This window comes from Anopheles nili, chromosome 3 (assembly GCF_943737925.1).
Source record: "Anopheles nili chromosome 3, idAnoNiliSN_F5_01, whole genome shotgun sequence".
NCBI classification, from domain to species: Eukaryota; Metazoa; Arthropoda; class Insecta; order Diptera; family Culicidae; genus Anopheles; species Anopheles nili.
In genome coordinates, this window is record NC_071292.1 from 13,830,019 (window position 1) to 13,841,773 (window position 11,755).

Consider the following 11,755-nt stretch of genomic DNA (forward strand, 5'->3'; position numbering starts at 1 on the left):
ATGCATGACTAAACTGGCAGCGCATTTTCGCACCGTTTTGCCAAACCAGCAAATCACAAACGATTTTTGTTTTCGCAAGTTCTTTTATGTGCCCTTTGCCAGCTTTCTGGCAGATTAAACCACGATAAGGCGTGACGTACTGGGCGTATTTTATCGTAGCTTTGGTGGATGGTTCTCCTAGCGAATGGCTCCAGTTTTCAGTTCGAAGCTACCAGAAGCGCTTCCGCTGGTAGGCTCGCAAAATGTTGCACCTTCGAAGTTTCTCCGCATCGTTCTTGATCCGTTGGGCCCAGCCAAATGTGGTCGCAGTTCAAAAACAACGGCTGTTCTTTACCGGAAGTGGAAATTTGGCGAGAGTTGCCACACCCACGAAGGATGAGCGTCCGCCCGTGAATCGATCCTTCCTGATGAACCTTTTTGGTGGTAAGCTTCAAACGGCCGAGCTGTTTCCTTACCCAGAACCGCTGGATGACGAGCAGAAGGAGTACGCCAGAGCCCTTGTTGATCCTGTGCATAAGTTTTTCACGGTAGGTATACTTTGAGGGGTTTGGGAGCATTACCAAGATCAATTTTTAAAGCGGTCTTTCTCGCTCCGATCGTGTGTTCTTACAACAGGAAGTGAACGATGCAGTCCGCAACGATGATACGAGTAACGTGGACAAGCGAACGATCGATTCGTTGTGGGACCTTGGACTGCTGTCCGTCTACGTGCCACCGGAACTCGGTGGACTTGGTCTTTGCAACGTTCAGTCTGTGTTAATGGCCGAGATCAGTGGAGGATACGACCTTTCGCTTAGTCTGGCTATCGGAGCACACAAGAGCATCGGCACGAAAGGGATCCTTCTGTTCGGAACTGAGCAGCAAAAGCAGAAATACCTCCCGATGTTGAGTACCGGACGAGTTTTCGGTGCGTTCGCTTTGACGGAGCCTGGTAGTGGGTCGGATGCGGCCTCGATAAAATCGAAAGCCGTTCTGAGTCCTTGCGGAAAGCATTACACCCTGAACGGTTCAAAACTCTGGATCTCTGGAGGTGGATTGGCGGATATATTCACGACTTTCGCGCAGGTGGAAGTGACGGACGAGCAAACCGGTGAAAAGCGCAACAAAATGACGGCTTTTATTGTGGAACGTGGTTTCGGGGGCGTTACTACAGGACCTCCGGAGGACAAGATGGGTCTGAAGTGCTCGGTTACGAACGAACTGTTCTTCGATGACGTTAAAGTGCCCGTGGAAAATCAGCTGGGTGAGATAGGAGGTGGGTTTAAAATCGCCGTCAACATCCTTAATTCGGGACGTTATGGTTTGGGGGCAATGTTATCGGGAACGATGAAAACGTGTATCGAGAAGGCGGCTGATCACGTGAGCAATCGTGTACAGTTCAAACGTAAGTTGATCGAGTTTGAGAACGTGCAGGAAAAACTCGCCATGATGGCGACCTACCATTATGTGGCCCAAAGTCTCACGTACATGGTGTCTGGAAACATGGACCAGGGTTCAGTGGATTTTCATCTGGAAGCGGCTGTAAGTAAGGTTTTCTGCACTGAAGCAACCTGGTACGTGTGTGATGAAGCCATTCAACTGCTAGGTGGCAATGGTTTCATGAAAGCCAGCGGACTGGAGCGATTCCTGCGGGATATACGCGTGTTTCGAATTTTCGAGGGAGCCAATGACGTTCTGAGGATGTTTATCGCACTGACGGGCATCCAATACGCCAGCAAGGACCTTCGCGAACTTCAGAAAGCATTGAAAAACCCGCTGGGAAATCTGGGTCTTGTCCTGACGGAAGGATCAAAGCGTGCTGGACGCACGGTTGGAATTGGAGGAACGGATTTACGATCGTTCGTTCCAGCGGAGCTACACGAAGCAGCGAAACAGTGTGCTGAGGTATGCGTACGCCAGTACATTCTTTTAGTTCAAAAGTCTTGAGATCGATTAATCATTAATACGGCCTTTCCACTTCCAGAGCATGGACATATTCAGCAAAACAGTTGAATCTCTAATGCGTACTCACGGGAAAGCCATCACAGAGCGGCAATTCCAGCTCGCCCGGCTCGCCGATTGTGCCATCGATGTCTACTCAATGGCAACTGTTCTTTCCAGGTCGGCTCGTGCCATCAAAACAGGACTTCCGTCAGCGGAACAGGAACTGTTGATGACGCAAATCTGGTGCAAGGAAGCGAGCGATCGCGTCCACCGAAACGTTAACCGCATTCACTCGGAATCCTTCACGGCAAACTATCAGCGAATGGCAACGATAGCAAAAACTATTTCCCATCGTCGGGGGGTGCTATTCACAAACCCGATAGAAGTAGATTAAGGCGTCAAAGAAAACGATTTAAAACAATAAAATGCCTCCAAATTGTGACTATTCTACTGTTTCTTTTCACTGCCAGTTACTTACTGTCTGTACTTCCACGGTTAGATAAGTTGAACCTCTTGCCAAATCGCAGCTCTCGGTCTACTGTGTGTGTGCTTCGGAATTCCCCAGGTCGATGGAATTGGAACCCCTGGAGGTAGTTCATAATCCCGTTCATCCCTCTCAACCGCACTAGGTCCACGGGACGTGCAGATAGTAGCTGCAAGATATCGGTTGTCGATAAAAAAAAATAATGCATCAGCAAAAAGCGGATCGAACCGCGCCGTGTTTCAGTTCCAAAACAGCCGCTATCTAGATAACACGCGGGTTTATTTTCCCCCTAGTCACCCATTCAAAATGTTGAAAACGTGTGGAAGCGTCGCGGTTAACGCGTACATGCGTCGTTTGCTGCTGCAAGGAGCTGTTCGAAATCTATCAACAAATGCAGCGCCCAAACCCAATGACCAGCAGAAACCGTCCCGTTCGTTTGTGATGAACCTGTTCAGTGGAAAGCTTCAAACGGCCGAACTGTTTCCGTATCCGGAACCGCTTAACGACGAGCAGAAGGAGTACGTGCAGGCGTTCATCGATCCTACGGAAAAGTTCTATCGAGTAAGCAGATCAATTAATGGACTCTCTTTTGAGCTCCTGAAAGTAAACTGATCCTCTTCTTAACCTCTCTTTTCAAGGATGTGAACGATGCGGCTAAAAACGACTCAACGGAATCGGTAGAACAGGCCGTCGTGGATACGCTTTGGGATCAAGGATTCCTTGGGCCGTTTATACCCACCGAGTACGGTGGTTTGGGATTGTCAAACACACAATCGGCGAGGATTTCGGAGGTGGCCGGTAGCTACGATTTGGGCATGTGTATCTACGCCGGAGCTCATCAGACGATCGGCACGAAAGGGATCGTGATGTACGGTACCAAAGAGCAGAAGGAGAAATATCTGCCTCAGTTATGCACCGGCAGGGTGTTTGGGGCATTTGCACTGACAGAACCTGGCACAGGATCGGATGCGGCTTCGATAAATACGAAAGCTGTGCTTAGTCCTTGCGGCAAGTACTACATCCTAAACGGCACGAAACTCTGGTGTTCGGGTGGTGGTATTGCGAACATTTTCACCACCTTCGCTCAGGTGGAGGTCGTTGATCCTCAGACGGGTGAAAAGCGCAACAAAATGACGGCTTTCGTCGTGGAACGGGCATTTGAGGGTGTTAGTACAGGACCTCCCGAGAGCAAGATGGGCATCAAGTGTTCGGTGACGACGGAGGTGATTTTTGACGATGCTAAAGTGCCCGTTGAAAATCTGCTGGGTGAAGTTGGACATGGATTCAAGATTGCCGTCAACATCCTTAACTCTGGACGGTTCGGGTTGGGTGCTATGTTGTCGGGAACGATGAAAACGTGCGTCGAAAAGGCGGCTGATCACGTGAGCAATCGTGTCCAGTTCAAGCGGAAGTTGATCGAGTTTGAGAACGTGCAGGAAAAACTCGCCATGATGGCCACCTACCATTATGTGGGGCAGAGTCTCACGTACATGGTGTCCGGAAACATGGATCAGGGTTCGGTAGATTTCCATCTTGAGGCGGCTGTAAGTAAGGTTTTCTGCACGGAAGCAGCCTGGTACGTGTGTGATGAAGCCATCCAACTGCTAGGAGGCAATGGTTTCATGAAAGCCAGTGGATTGGAACGATTCCTGCGCGACATGAGAGTGTTCCGCATCTTCGAGGGAGCCAATGATGTTCTGAGGATGTTCATCGCACTGACGGGCATCCAGAAGGCAGGAAAGGATCTTCGTGAGCTTCAGAAGGCGCTCAAAAACCCGCTGGGCAATCTGGGCGTTGTCCTGACGGAAGGATCAAAACGAGCGGGGCGTAGCATCGGATTCGGAGGAACGGATTTGGGTTCTTTCGTTGCCAGTGAGCTGCAACCAGCAGCAAAACAGTGTGCTGAGGTAACAAAAAAGGACATGCGGAAGGAATTTGGATGCCCTTATTCACGCTTTACGCTTCTCCCTTTGCAGTGTATGGACGTGTTCAGCAAGACCATTGAATCTCTGCTCGTGAAGCACGGCAAAGGCATCGTCGAAAGGCAGTTCCAGCTTGCCCGAGTTGCGGACAGTGTCATCGATATCTACACGATGGCGGCGGTACTGTCACGGGCGTCCCGATCTGTTCGTAAAGGACTTCCTTCGGCCCAACACGAGATTCTGATGACGCAGATTTGGTGCCAGGAGGCGAGCAACCGTGTGCACCGTAACATCAATCGAATCAACTCGGGCGCATTTAAGGAGCACTATCAGAAGCTTGCGCAGGTCGCACGGAACGTGTCGGAAAGGCGAGGCGTAGCGCACACTAATCCGCTAGAGATAGATTAACATTTTACCGATATGTGGGTAGTAGCAAAAAACAAGAAAAAAATGAAAGAAAATTCCCATAGCACGCAGTAAATATACGCCTCCCTCTGAACCGGAAGGTGCGTTATCAGTTCGGGTGGAGGCGAAATGATATCACAAATCCAACGAACCGGTTTTCTTCGTTATCCACGAGTGCAAATGCGATCTTTGGACACGTTTTCTTGCCGCACGGTGTTATCAGGGGTTTTGTTGGGGAGAGAATTTCATGACTAGTGCCAGGATGCATCGACGGGAAGGTCAGTCTCGTGACTACCGTCGGTATTGACGTCGGCTTTCAGGCACGTTAGTGAATACGCGTTTTCGATTCCGCTTGCAAGCCATAATGTTGCGATTAGGGCGCTATATTGTCGCGCGAAATGAGCATTCGCCTAAAGCCATCGTTGAACAGTACTCCAGGTAAGCATAAAGGATGCAAAAAGGACGAATGGAATCCAATACCTGTACACCGTGAATTTAGCCACCTTTTTGCCATTTCACAATGTTGCGCAATCGGTTAAGTCCCTTCCATTGATAAGGATTCAAGCGTGGTGGCTCAACTTTTCCGGTTCAAAACTTCACCATCATGGCATTTCGCCAAAAACGCACGTGTTCCTTATGGCGTGGAATAATAGTGGAAAATTCGTTGGGCAAATGAGAGAGAGAAAAAAATCCCCAGCTAGTGTCAATGGACTGACGCCCGAATGTTGGTAAACAATGAAGCTCAATGTGCGAGAGAACGCCCTTTGGGGGAATTCGCGTGAGAGCACTCGCAAATAGAGAGAACGACAGAGAGAAAAAGAGAGAGAGCCACGCGAGATCACGCAAAACAGGTCCGTCAGCGCGAAGTGCGTCAATGAACGAACAATCTTTCGCGTTTATTTGACTTGTGCGTGTCGTACGCAGCGAATTGTGAGTGTGAAGTGCTTGGGGGTTTTCCGTCACGACCAGCAAGTGTTGGACTTTAGAGGGCAAGGTTTCAGTGTGTAGCTAGCATTTAACCGAGAATAAAAAAACCCCAAAAATGCATCGTCTCCACCGACTGGCGTTGGTCAATCGTGGTGTGCTAGCAGGCGATCACCCGTACGGTGCTGTTTGCGTGCAAAATGGAAGGTAATAAGCGAAGCAAAATAAAAGTCGGTCAACGTCGCGTCAAGCGGAGATATTTTCACTGCTACAAACCCCGCAATGTGGACTTTGTACCGGGTGCGTACTCGCGGGCGGATTCGCGTAAATCCGTGATGAAATCGCGTAAAGCGCGGTCCGGTGAGTTGGCACAAATTGCCGTGTGGACCGTGCCAGTTTCACGTTGCGATACGACCTTTGGAACGAGGAAGACGGTTACTTATGCGGCTCAACTGATACGGAGATAATGTGCGAAGTTAACGGCAGACTTTCAGCATACGAGGCGAAAAAAGCAGCACTCGCATGACGCACAATCGGAGGAGGTTATTCTCGGCCACAAAAGACCTTGTCTTGCTGCAGTGAACTCTCATCAAACTGTCCGTTCATTGAAGCATCAATTAACAACCTTCCCCTTATCGCTTTCAGATGGCTTTCAGCATCCGCTCAAACGAAACCAAAAGAACACCGATCGGCAACCCCGACGGTCAACACCTCGTATATGGCGAATCTGTTCCGGGGTGAAATCGAACCACTGCAACTGTTCCCGTTCCCTGATTCCCTGAAGCAGGAGCAGAAGGACATGGTCGGTTCGCTCATTGATCCGGTTACGCGCTTTTTTGTAAGTCCGCAAGGTCGTCAACTTAAAAGGCCGGAATTAATGCACTTTTATCTTCTCTCACCACTGCAGGAAGGTTACGATCCCGTGAAGGCGGAAAAGAACGGTGGACCGGATGAGGCGACATTCCAGAGCATGTGGGAGATGGGTCTGATGGGTATGCAAGCGCCAGAAGAGTACGGTGGATTGGCCCTTCCGAACACGGGTTATGCGCGAATGGGCGAACTGGTCGGCTCCGTCGATCTAGGTCTGGCGGTTGTGTTTGGGGCTCATCAGAGCATCGGCTGGAAGGGTGTCCTGTTGTACGGTACCGAAGAGCAAAAGCAAAAATACCTCCCGAAGGTGACGACCGGTGGAACGATTGCGGCTTTCTGCCTCACAGAACCCAGTTCCGGTTCGGATGCTGGTTCCATCCGCAGTCGAGCGGTTAAATCAGCCGATGGTTCGCATTACGTGCTGAACGGTTCCAAAATCTGGATCAGCGGTGGTGGATTGGCCAATATCTTGACGGTGTTCGCGCAAACCGAGGTGACCGATCCGAAGACGGGCCAGAAACGTGACAAAGTGACCGCGTTTATCGTGGAACGAGCATTCACGGGTGTGACCAGTGGCCCACCGGAGGAGAAGATGGGCATTAAGTGCTCGAACACAGCCGAGATTTATTTCGATGATGTGAAGATCCCAGTCGAGAACGTGCTGGGTGGTGAAGGAAATGGGTTCAAGGTGGCGATGAACATCCTGAACAATGGCCGATTCGGTATGTCAGGCACGCTGGCCGGAACGATGGCGCACTGTATCCGGAAGGCGGCTGAACATGCGACAACCCGTGTCCAGTTTGGACAGAAAATTGAAAACTTTGGCAACGTACAGGAAAAGCTGGCTCGCATGGCTATGCTTCAGTACGTGAGCCAATCGATGGGATACATGATCTCGGGTAACATGGATGCTGGTCATACGGATTACCACCTGGAAGCGGCCATTTCGAAGGTATTCGCATCGGAGGCCGCATGGTACGTGTGTGATGAAGCGATCCAGATCCTGGGTGGAAACGGGTTCATGAGCTCCAGTGGGTTGGAGAAGTTCCTGCGAGACATCCGCATCTATCGGATCTTCGAGGGAGCGAACGATATCCTGCGGCTGTTCGTCACGCTAACGGGCATTCAGTATGCCGGATCGCATCTCAAGGAGTTGCAGCGTGCGTTCAAGAATCCTACCGCCAATCTGGGACTGATCTTCAAAGAGGGTTCGAGGCGCGCTGTTCGAAGCATTGGATACGGTGGTACGGACCTCAGCTCGTTCGTCGCCGATCCGCTCAAGGAGTCGTCCGCTCTGTGTGCCGATAGTATCGATCGATTCTCTAAGACGATTGAGACGTTGCTGATCAAGCACGGCAAGGGTATCGTAGACCAGCAGTTCCTGCTGATGCGGTTGGCCGATTCCGCCATCGACATCTACGCTATGTCCTGTATACTGTCCCGAGCTACCAAAGCCATCCGGGAGAACCATCCGTCGGCCGAGCACGAGGTGCTGATGGTGAAGGCGTGGTGTGTGGAGGTAAGAAAACTGCTGGTGGCATTCTGGCTTTTCGACTTCATTAATTCGTTTTTCAGGCAAATGACCGCGTTCGAATCAACATCCGGCGGATAAATAGCGGCGTGTTTGTGAAGAATTTCGACACGATGAGCGCGATTGCGAAAAACGTGTGCTCTAACCAAGGCATTGTTCAGTCGAATCCAGTTCGCATCGTGTAAACCTCGCATGCGAAGGTGCGCATATGTTTCCCTGTTGTGATAAATCGTCCAGCGATCGAAAAAAACGGTCCCGAGCCTTACATTCGCTGCCCTGTGTGCGAATGCTGCATCAAAATCGCGTTCAATAACGAAGCCTGTTATATACTTTAGACACGACGTTTGTTTTAGATTATCTTTATTTAAAATAAATAATAACAACATTCGCGGACACGCTCTAAGGAACACATGAGAGGCTCTGGCCACCCGAAAAATTGTGGGATGCGTCTCGGTGGTTCACGATGTACCCACAGATACACATCCTTTCGGTTTGGCGTGAGCTGAGTGGGTAATGTAAATAATGAACGAGCCAAGAGAGAAAAAAGTAGAACGAAACGTTTTTTTAGGGGGAGAAAAATACCTAAAAACATCTAAGTAATCCGGCATGCAAGGAATTCGATGTGCGCGCAGATGATATCCAATTTGTTACAACCTATCTACAAACCTAATCAATGCAGTCTCTTCATGCAAACGGATGACATTATGGAGGAGAAGGGTTATTTCTTGATTAGGGAACTACTTTGCTACTCCAGTAGTAACGGATCGACGAAGCATAAATCTGAATCTGGTGAATGCAACTGCTGCCTGTGCCCTTTTGGCAAGATGAACAGAGGGTGTGCAATTCAATTCTCCCTGGTAGGAGCTGTGGATTTCACGGGTTTGATTTTCTATCTGCGGATCTCGATCGGTATGAACAATAAACTGTGCAAAAACGTTTAAAATACGATCAATGTGCTAAATGTTCCTTCTATTGGATTTGATTGTAGAGTTTCGTTATTCGATTTCCTGCCACTTTTTTCCTTTTCCTTTATGGGGGCGTTTGTGGGTTCTTGTTCCTGGGAGTCGTAGGGTTTGCAGTACGGGTTTAACACCACAAGCCTCTGTCGTTGCGGCCGGCATTCGGAGACATGCGCCATTCGGTCGATTAATCTATGTTCAACGAGGAAAGCTGTTTTTCCACCCTGAAAAATACATAACGGGAAGGCCATCGTGACATTTATCTGTGCCAACGGAACAGGTGCTTAAAATTAGTACTTACGTGATCTCTACATCCTGAAATAAGTCCCCTATCCAGGCGATCGAGATGCAGTAGTGCTGAAACAGTTGCACCAGCAGCTCCGCTTCGTCCAGCATCTCGATCCGCTCGGTTCGCGCTCGCTCTGAGGCGGGAATACTATTGTAGATCTGCACCATGTCCCACGCTCTGGCACCGTGCCAGTTGCACTGAAGAAATCTGTAACGACGCAATGGCGTGACATTAAACATAACCATATCCGGGACCAAGCAGACATGAACGTTGTTTACCTGGAGATTTGCGAATCGAGCGAAATGCACGAGTCTACTCCAGCCAAACTGCAGCCTCGTTGCCTCAGATTGGTCAGCATGACTTCACCGAACCGATCGTTCATGTTGACCTGCTCGTAGTTCACGAATGCCGCCGTTTTGAAGTTGGAAGCGAACCATTTCAGCAGATTGTTGCAGTTCTGCGGTTCGATGTATACCAGCACGCACTCGGCCAGGAAGATGGTCGGTACGTTGTAGTCGATCTCGGATTGTTGCAGCTTAAGCGCCACCTCGTCGATGTTGCGTAGATCCACGCCAACTATGTGGTAGTTTGTCGAGTGCAGATCAGTGGGGCTGAGGCGTACTTCTCCATCTGCAACGAAATATAATGATATTAACTTATTGTTAACCCCGGCAAGAAAGTTGGATGAACGAGGATCTACCTTCAACGTGGATTTTCTCGAGCAAAATCTTATTTCGCTTAATTTGGTAACACTTGCGGGAGGTAACGGTGGGAAAATCGAGCTCAACAAAGTTCGTCACCATGTGTCCGGCTTCTCGTAATCTCCAGTACAACGTATCGAAGCCGCAGCCCAAATTGACGATTTGGCATTTATCTCCAGTTTTCTGAAAGGAGCATAATATTTGCAATGCTAAATCAAACCCGCCCAATGTCACTTGATGATGTTGCTCGTATCCCGTTTTCCCGGGACGCACCTCAGGAGTGCATCGGCGTCACACTAACCTTGAAAAATTTTTCAATGCACATCTCGATACCCTTGACACGGGCATAATACCCGCGGTTTATTTCGGGTGCTTTGCGATCTGGGTTGCGCACGAAGTGGCCGATAAAATCGTCCTTCCAATAGCCTAGCTTCACCGCGGACCTTTTGCAGTTGCTTGCATCGTCGTTGGTGGAAATTACGGCTTCATCGCACGGGTGGAAACTCGGTGGTTCCATTGCTGTAGAGCGGATTTTTCACCGATTCTGATGGTCGTCTGAAGTTACAAAACGAATTCTATCATTGCACAGAGGTTTGCAATCACAGTTCACATATGTTGCTTGAACATGATACAATTACCTGCACTTATTATTCTTTGGATACTATATGATAAGGAGATGATAAAGTTTTAACAGTAAAAGGATTGTCACTATCCTGAATACGATCAAATTCTCTATCCGTTTACCAAACACACTATTATTCCCTATGATAGAGCAACACGTGGTTTACTCATCGGTACGTTTGAAGCCCCACCACGCTTTATGATGTTTTTCTGTGTATCCCACAACAAGGAAATGGCTTTATATTCAAGTTAATGTTAAAACTCACAAAATCCTTCCTAGCAATCCTGACCAAAACAATTTCACATACATTCTCACGCCAATGACAAAATGAACGTCAGGCTGGCTTTATGTCAAAATGTTTTTAAATTTTTCCACCGTCAAACCATTAGCCGTTGACGTATTTCGATATCTATTTATACAAGAAAATCGCACATCCATCTTTATATAGCTCTTTCAGATTTGTTTATTTCTAGTGTAGATAGATAATGATTATTAATCGCAATAAACATCATCCGAAATCAGTTGCAAGCCGTGTCGTCGAAGTAGTGTTCAAAACCACGTCTTTTGTTACATTTGTACCTAAACTGAGCTAAAATTTCTTAAATACTACTGTTGTGCTAGAATATAAACCATAATGATCATTGAAACACAAAAATTGGTGGATGTTTTACTGCAATTGTCGTCAAAATACAACACGTGCAAAAATTCGAATGTATCTTGAATACGCCCGAATGTAGGCAATAGTTTCATGCGGTTTGAGGATATTCGAAAAAGGACCTTCATCAATTGCAATATATTCGGTTGCATGCTATTGCCATTTGTTTTTCATTGTAATTCGTATGCTGTGACTAAAATTTAAAATTTTCATATAGTGACCTTTTTAAGCGATTAAAAATTTGTGAATATTATATAGAGAAGAAAACAAAATAATATGAGTCAAACTTTATGAGAAAATTTTCTGGAGACATATGCTAAGAACAAGAATTTTAAATGTTGTGTTGCTGCTGGTATAGCTTTGTAATTTTACAATGCAATATTATAAATACGCGGAGCTTCCCTCGATGCCGCTCTTCTATAAAAGCTGGTACTGAATTAAAATTTTTATACAATACCATAAACACCCTT

At 48.0% G+C, this 11,755-nt stretch overlaps 4 protein-coding genes across 4 annotated transcripts; 3 read left to right on the plus strand and 1 right to left on the minus strand.

Moving 5' to 3' along the window:
* The first annotated feature begins 242 nt into the window (after positions 1-242).
* Positions 243-2,317, plus strand: LOC128722818 (very long-chain specific acyl-CoA dehydrogenase, mitochondrial-like). The gene is made up of 3 exons (XM_053816499.1): positions 243-527; positions 616-1,884; positions 1,964-2,317. The coding sequence occupies exons 1-3, from the start codon at positions 243-245 to the stop codon at positions 2,315-2,317; spliced, it is 1,908 nt and encodes a 635-aa protein (XP_053672474.1).
* Positions 2,318-2,713: 396 nt separating this feature from the next.
* Positions 2,714-4,737, plus strand: LOC128725798 (very long-chain specific acyl-CoA dehydrogenase, mitochondrial-like). Its single transcript, XM_053819568.1, has 3 exons — positions 2,714-2,968; positions 3,046-4,314; positions 4,384-4,737. The coding sequence occupies exons 1-3, from the start codon at positions 2,714-2,716 to the stop codon at positions 4,735-4,737; spliced, it is 1,878 nt and encodes a 625-aa protein (XP_053675543.1).
* A 1,039-nt stretch (positions 4,738-5,776) lies between these two features.
* Positions 5,777-8,269, plus strand: LOC128727164 (very long-chain specific acyl-CoA dehydrogenase, mitochondrial-like). Its single transcript, XM_053821041.1, has 4 exons — positions 5,777-5,865; positions 6,304-6,496; positions 6,566-8,047; positions 8,104-8,269. Exons 1-4 carry the CDS (start codon positions 5,777-5,779, stop codon positions 8,242-8,244), a joined length of 1,905 nt encoding a protein of 634 aa, XP_053677016.1. The 3' UTR covers positions 8,245-8,269.
* A 712-nt stretch (positions 8,270-8,981) lies between these two features.
* LOC128727165 (leucine carboxyl methyltransferase 1) lies at positions 8,982-10,757 on the minus strand. The gene is made up of 6 exons (XM_053821042.1): positions 10,647-10,757; positions 10,310-10,563; positions 10,008-10,191; positions 9,586-9,937; positions 9,320-9,514; positions 8,982-9,242 (listed from the first exon to the last, which is right to left on the minus strand). The coding sequence occupies exons 2-6, from the start codon at positions 10,523-10,525 to the stop codon at positions 9,206-9,208; spliced, it is 984 nt and encodes a 327-aa protein (XP_053677017.1). The 5' UTR covers positions 10,526-10,563; positions 10,647-10,757; the 3' UTR covers positions 8,982-9,205.
* Between the last annotated feature and the right edge of the window lie 998 nt (positions 10,758-11,755).

Coding starts and splice junctions, on each gene's coding strand:
- LOC128722818 (XM_053816499.1), top strand. CDS start 243: ATGTTGCACCTTCGAAGTTTCTCCGCATCGTTCTTGATCCGTTGGGCC. Junction 528..615: donor CTGTGCATAAGTTTTTCACG/GTAGGTATACTT, acceptor TTCTTACAACAG/GAAGTGAACGATGCAGTCCG. Junction 1,885..1,963: donor CAGCGAAACAGTGTGCTGAG/GTATGCGTACGC, acceptor TTCCACTTCCAG/AGCATGGACATATTCAGCAA.
- LOC128725798 (XM_053819568.1), top strand. CDS start 2,714: ATGTTGAAAACGTGTGGAAGCGTCGCGGTTAACGCGTACATGCGTCGT. Junction 2,969..3,045: donor CTACGGAAAAGTTCTATCGA/GTAAGCAGATCA, acceptor TCTCTTTTCAAG/GATGTGAACGATGCGGCTAA. Junction 4,315..4,383: donor CAGCAAAACAGTGTGCTGAG/GTAACAAAAAAG, acceptor CTCCCTTTGCAG/TGTATGGACGTGTTCAGCAA.
- LOC128727164 (XM_053821041.1), top strand. CDS start 5,777: ATGCATCGTCTCCACCGACTGGCGTTGGTCAATCGTGGTGTGCTAGCA. Junction 5,866..6,303: donor GTTTGCGTGCAAAATGGAAG/GTAATAAGCGAA, acceptor TATCGCTTTCAG/ATGGCTTTCAGCATCCGCTC. Junction 8,048..8,103: donor TGAAGGCGTGGTGTGTGGAG/GTAAGAAAACTG, acceptor TTCGTTTTTCAG/GCAAATGACCGCGTTCGAAT.
- LOC128727165 (XM_053821042.1), bottom strand. CDS start 10,525: ATGGAACCACCGAGTTTCCACCCGTGCGATGAAGCCGTAATTTCCACC. Junction 9,515..9,585: donor CTCGATTCGCAAATCTCCAG/GTAAACAACGTT, acceptor GCGTCGTTACAG/ATTTCTTCAGTGCAACTGGC. Junction 9,243..9,319: donor TTTCAGGATGTAGAGATCAC/GTAAGTACTAAT, acceptor TGTATTTTTCAG/GGTGGAAAAACAGCTTTCCT.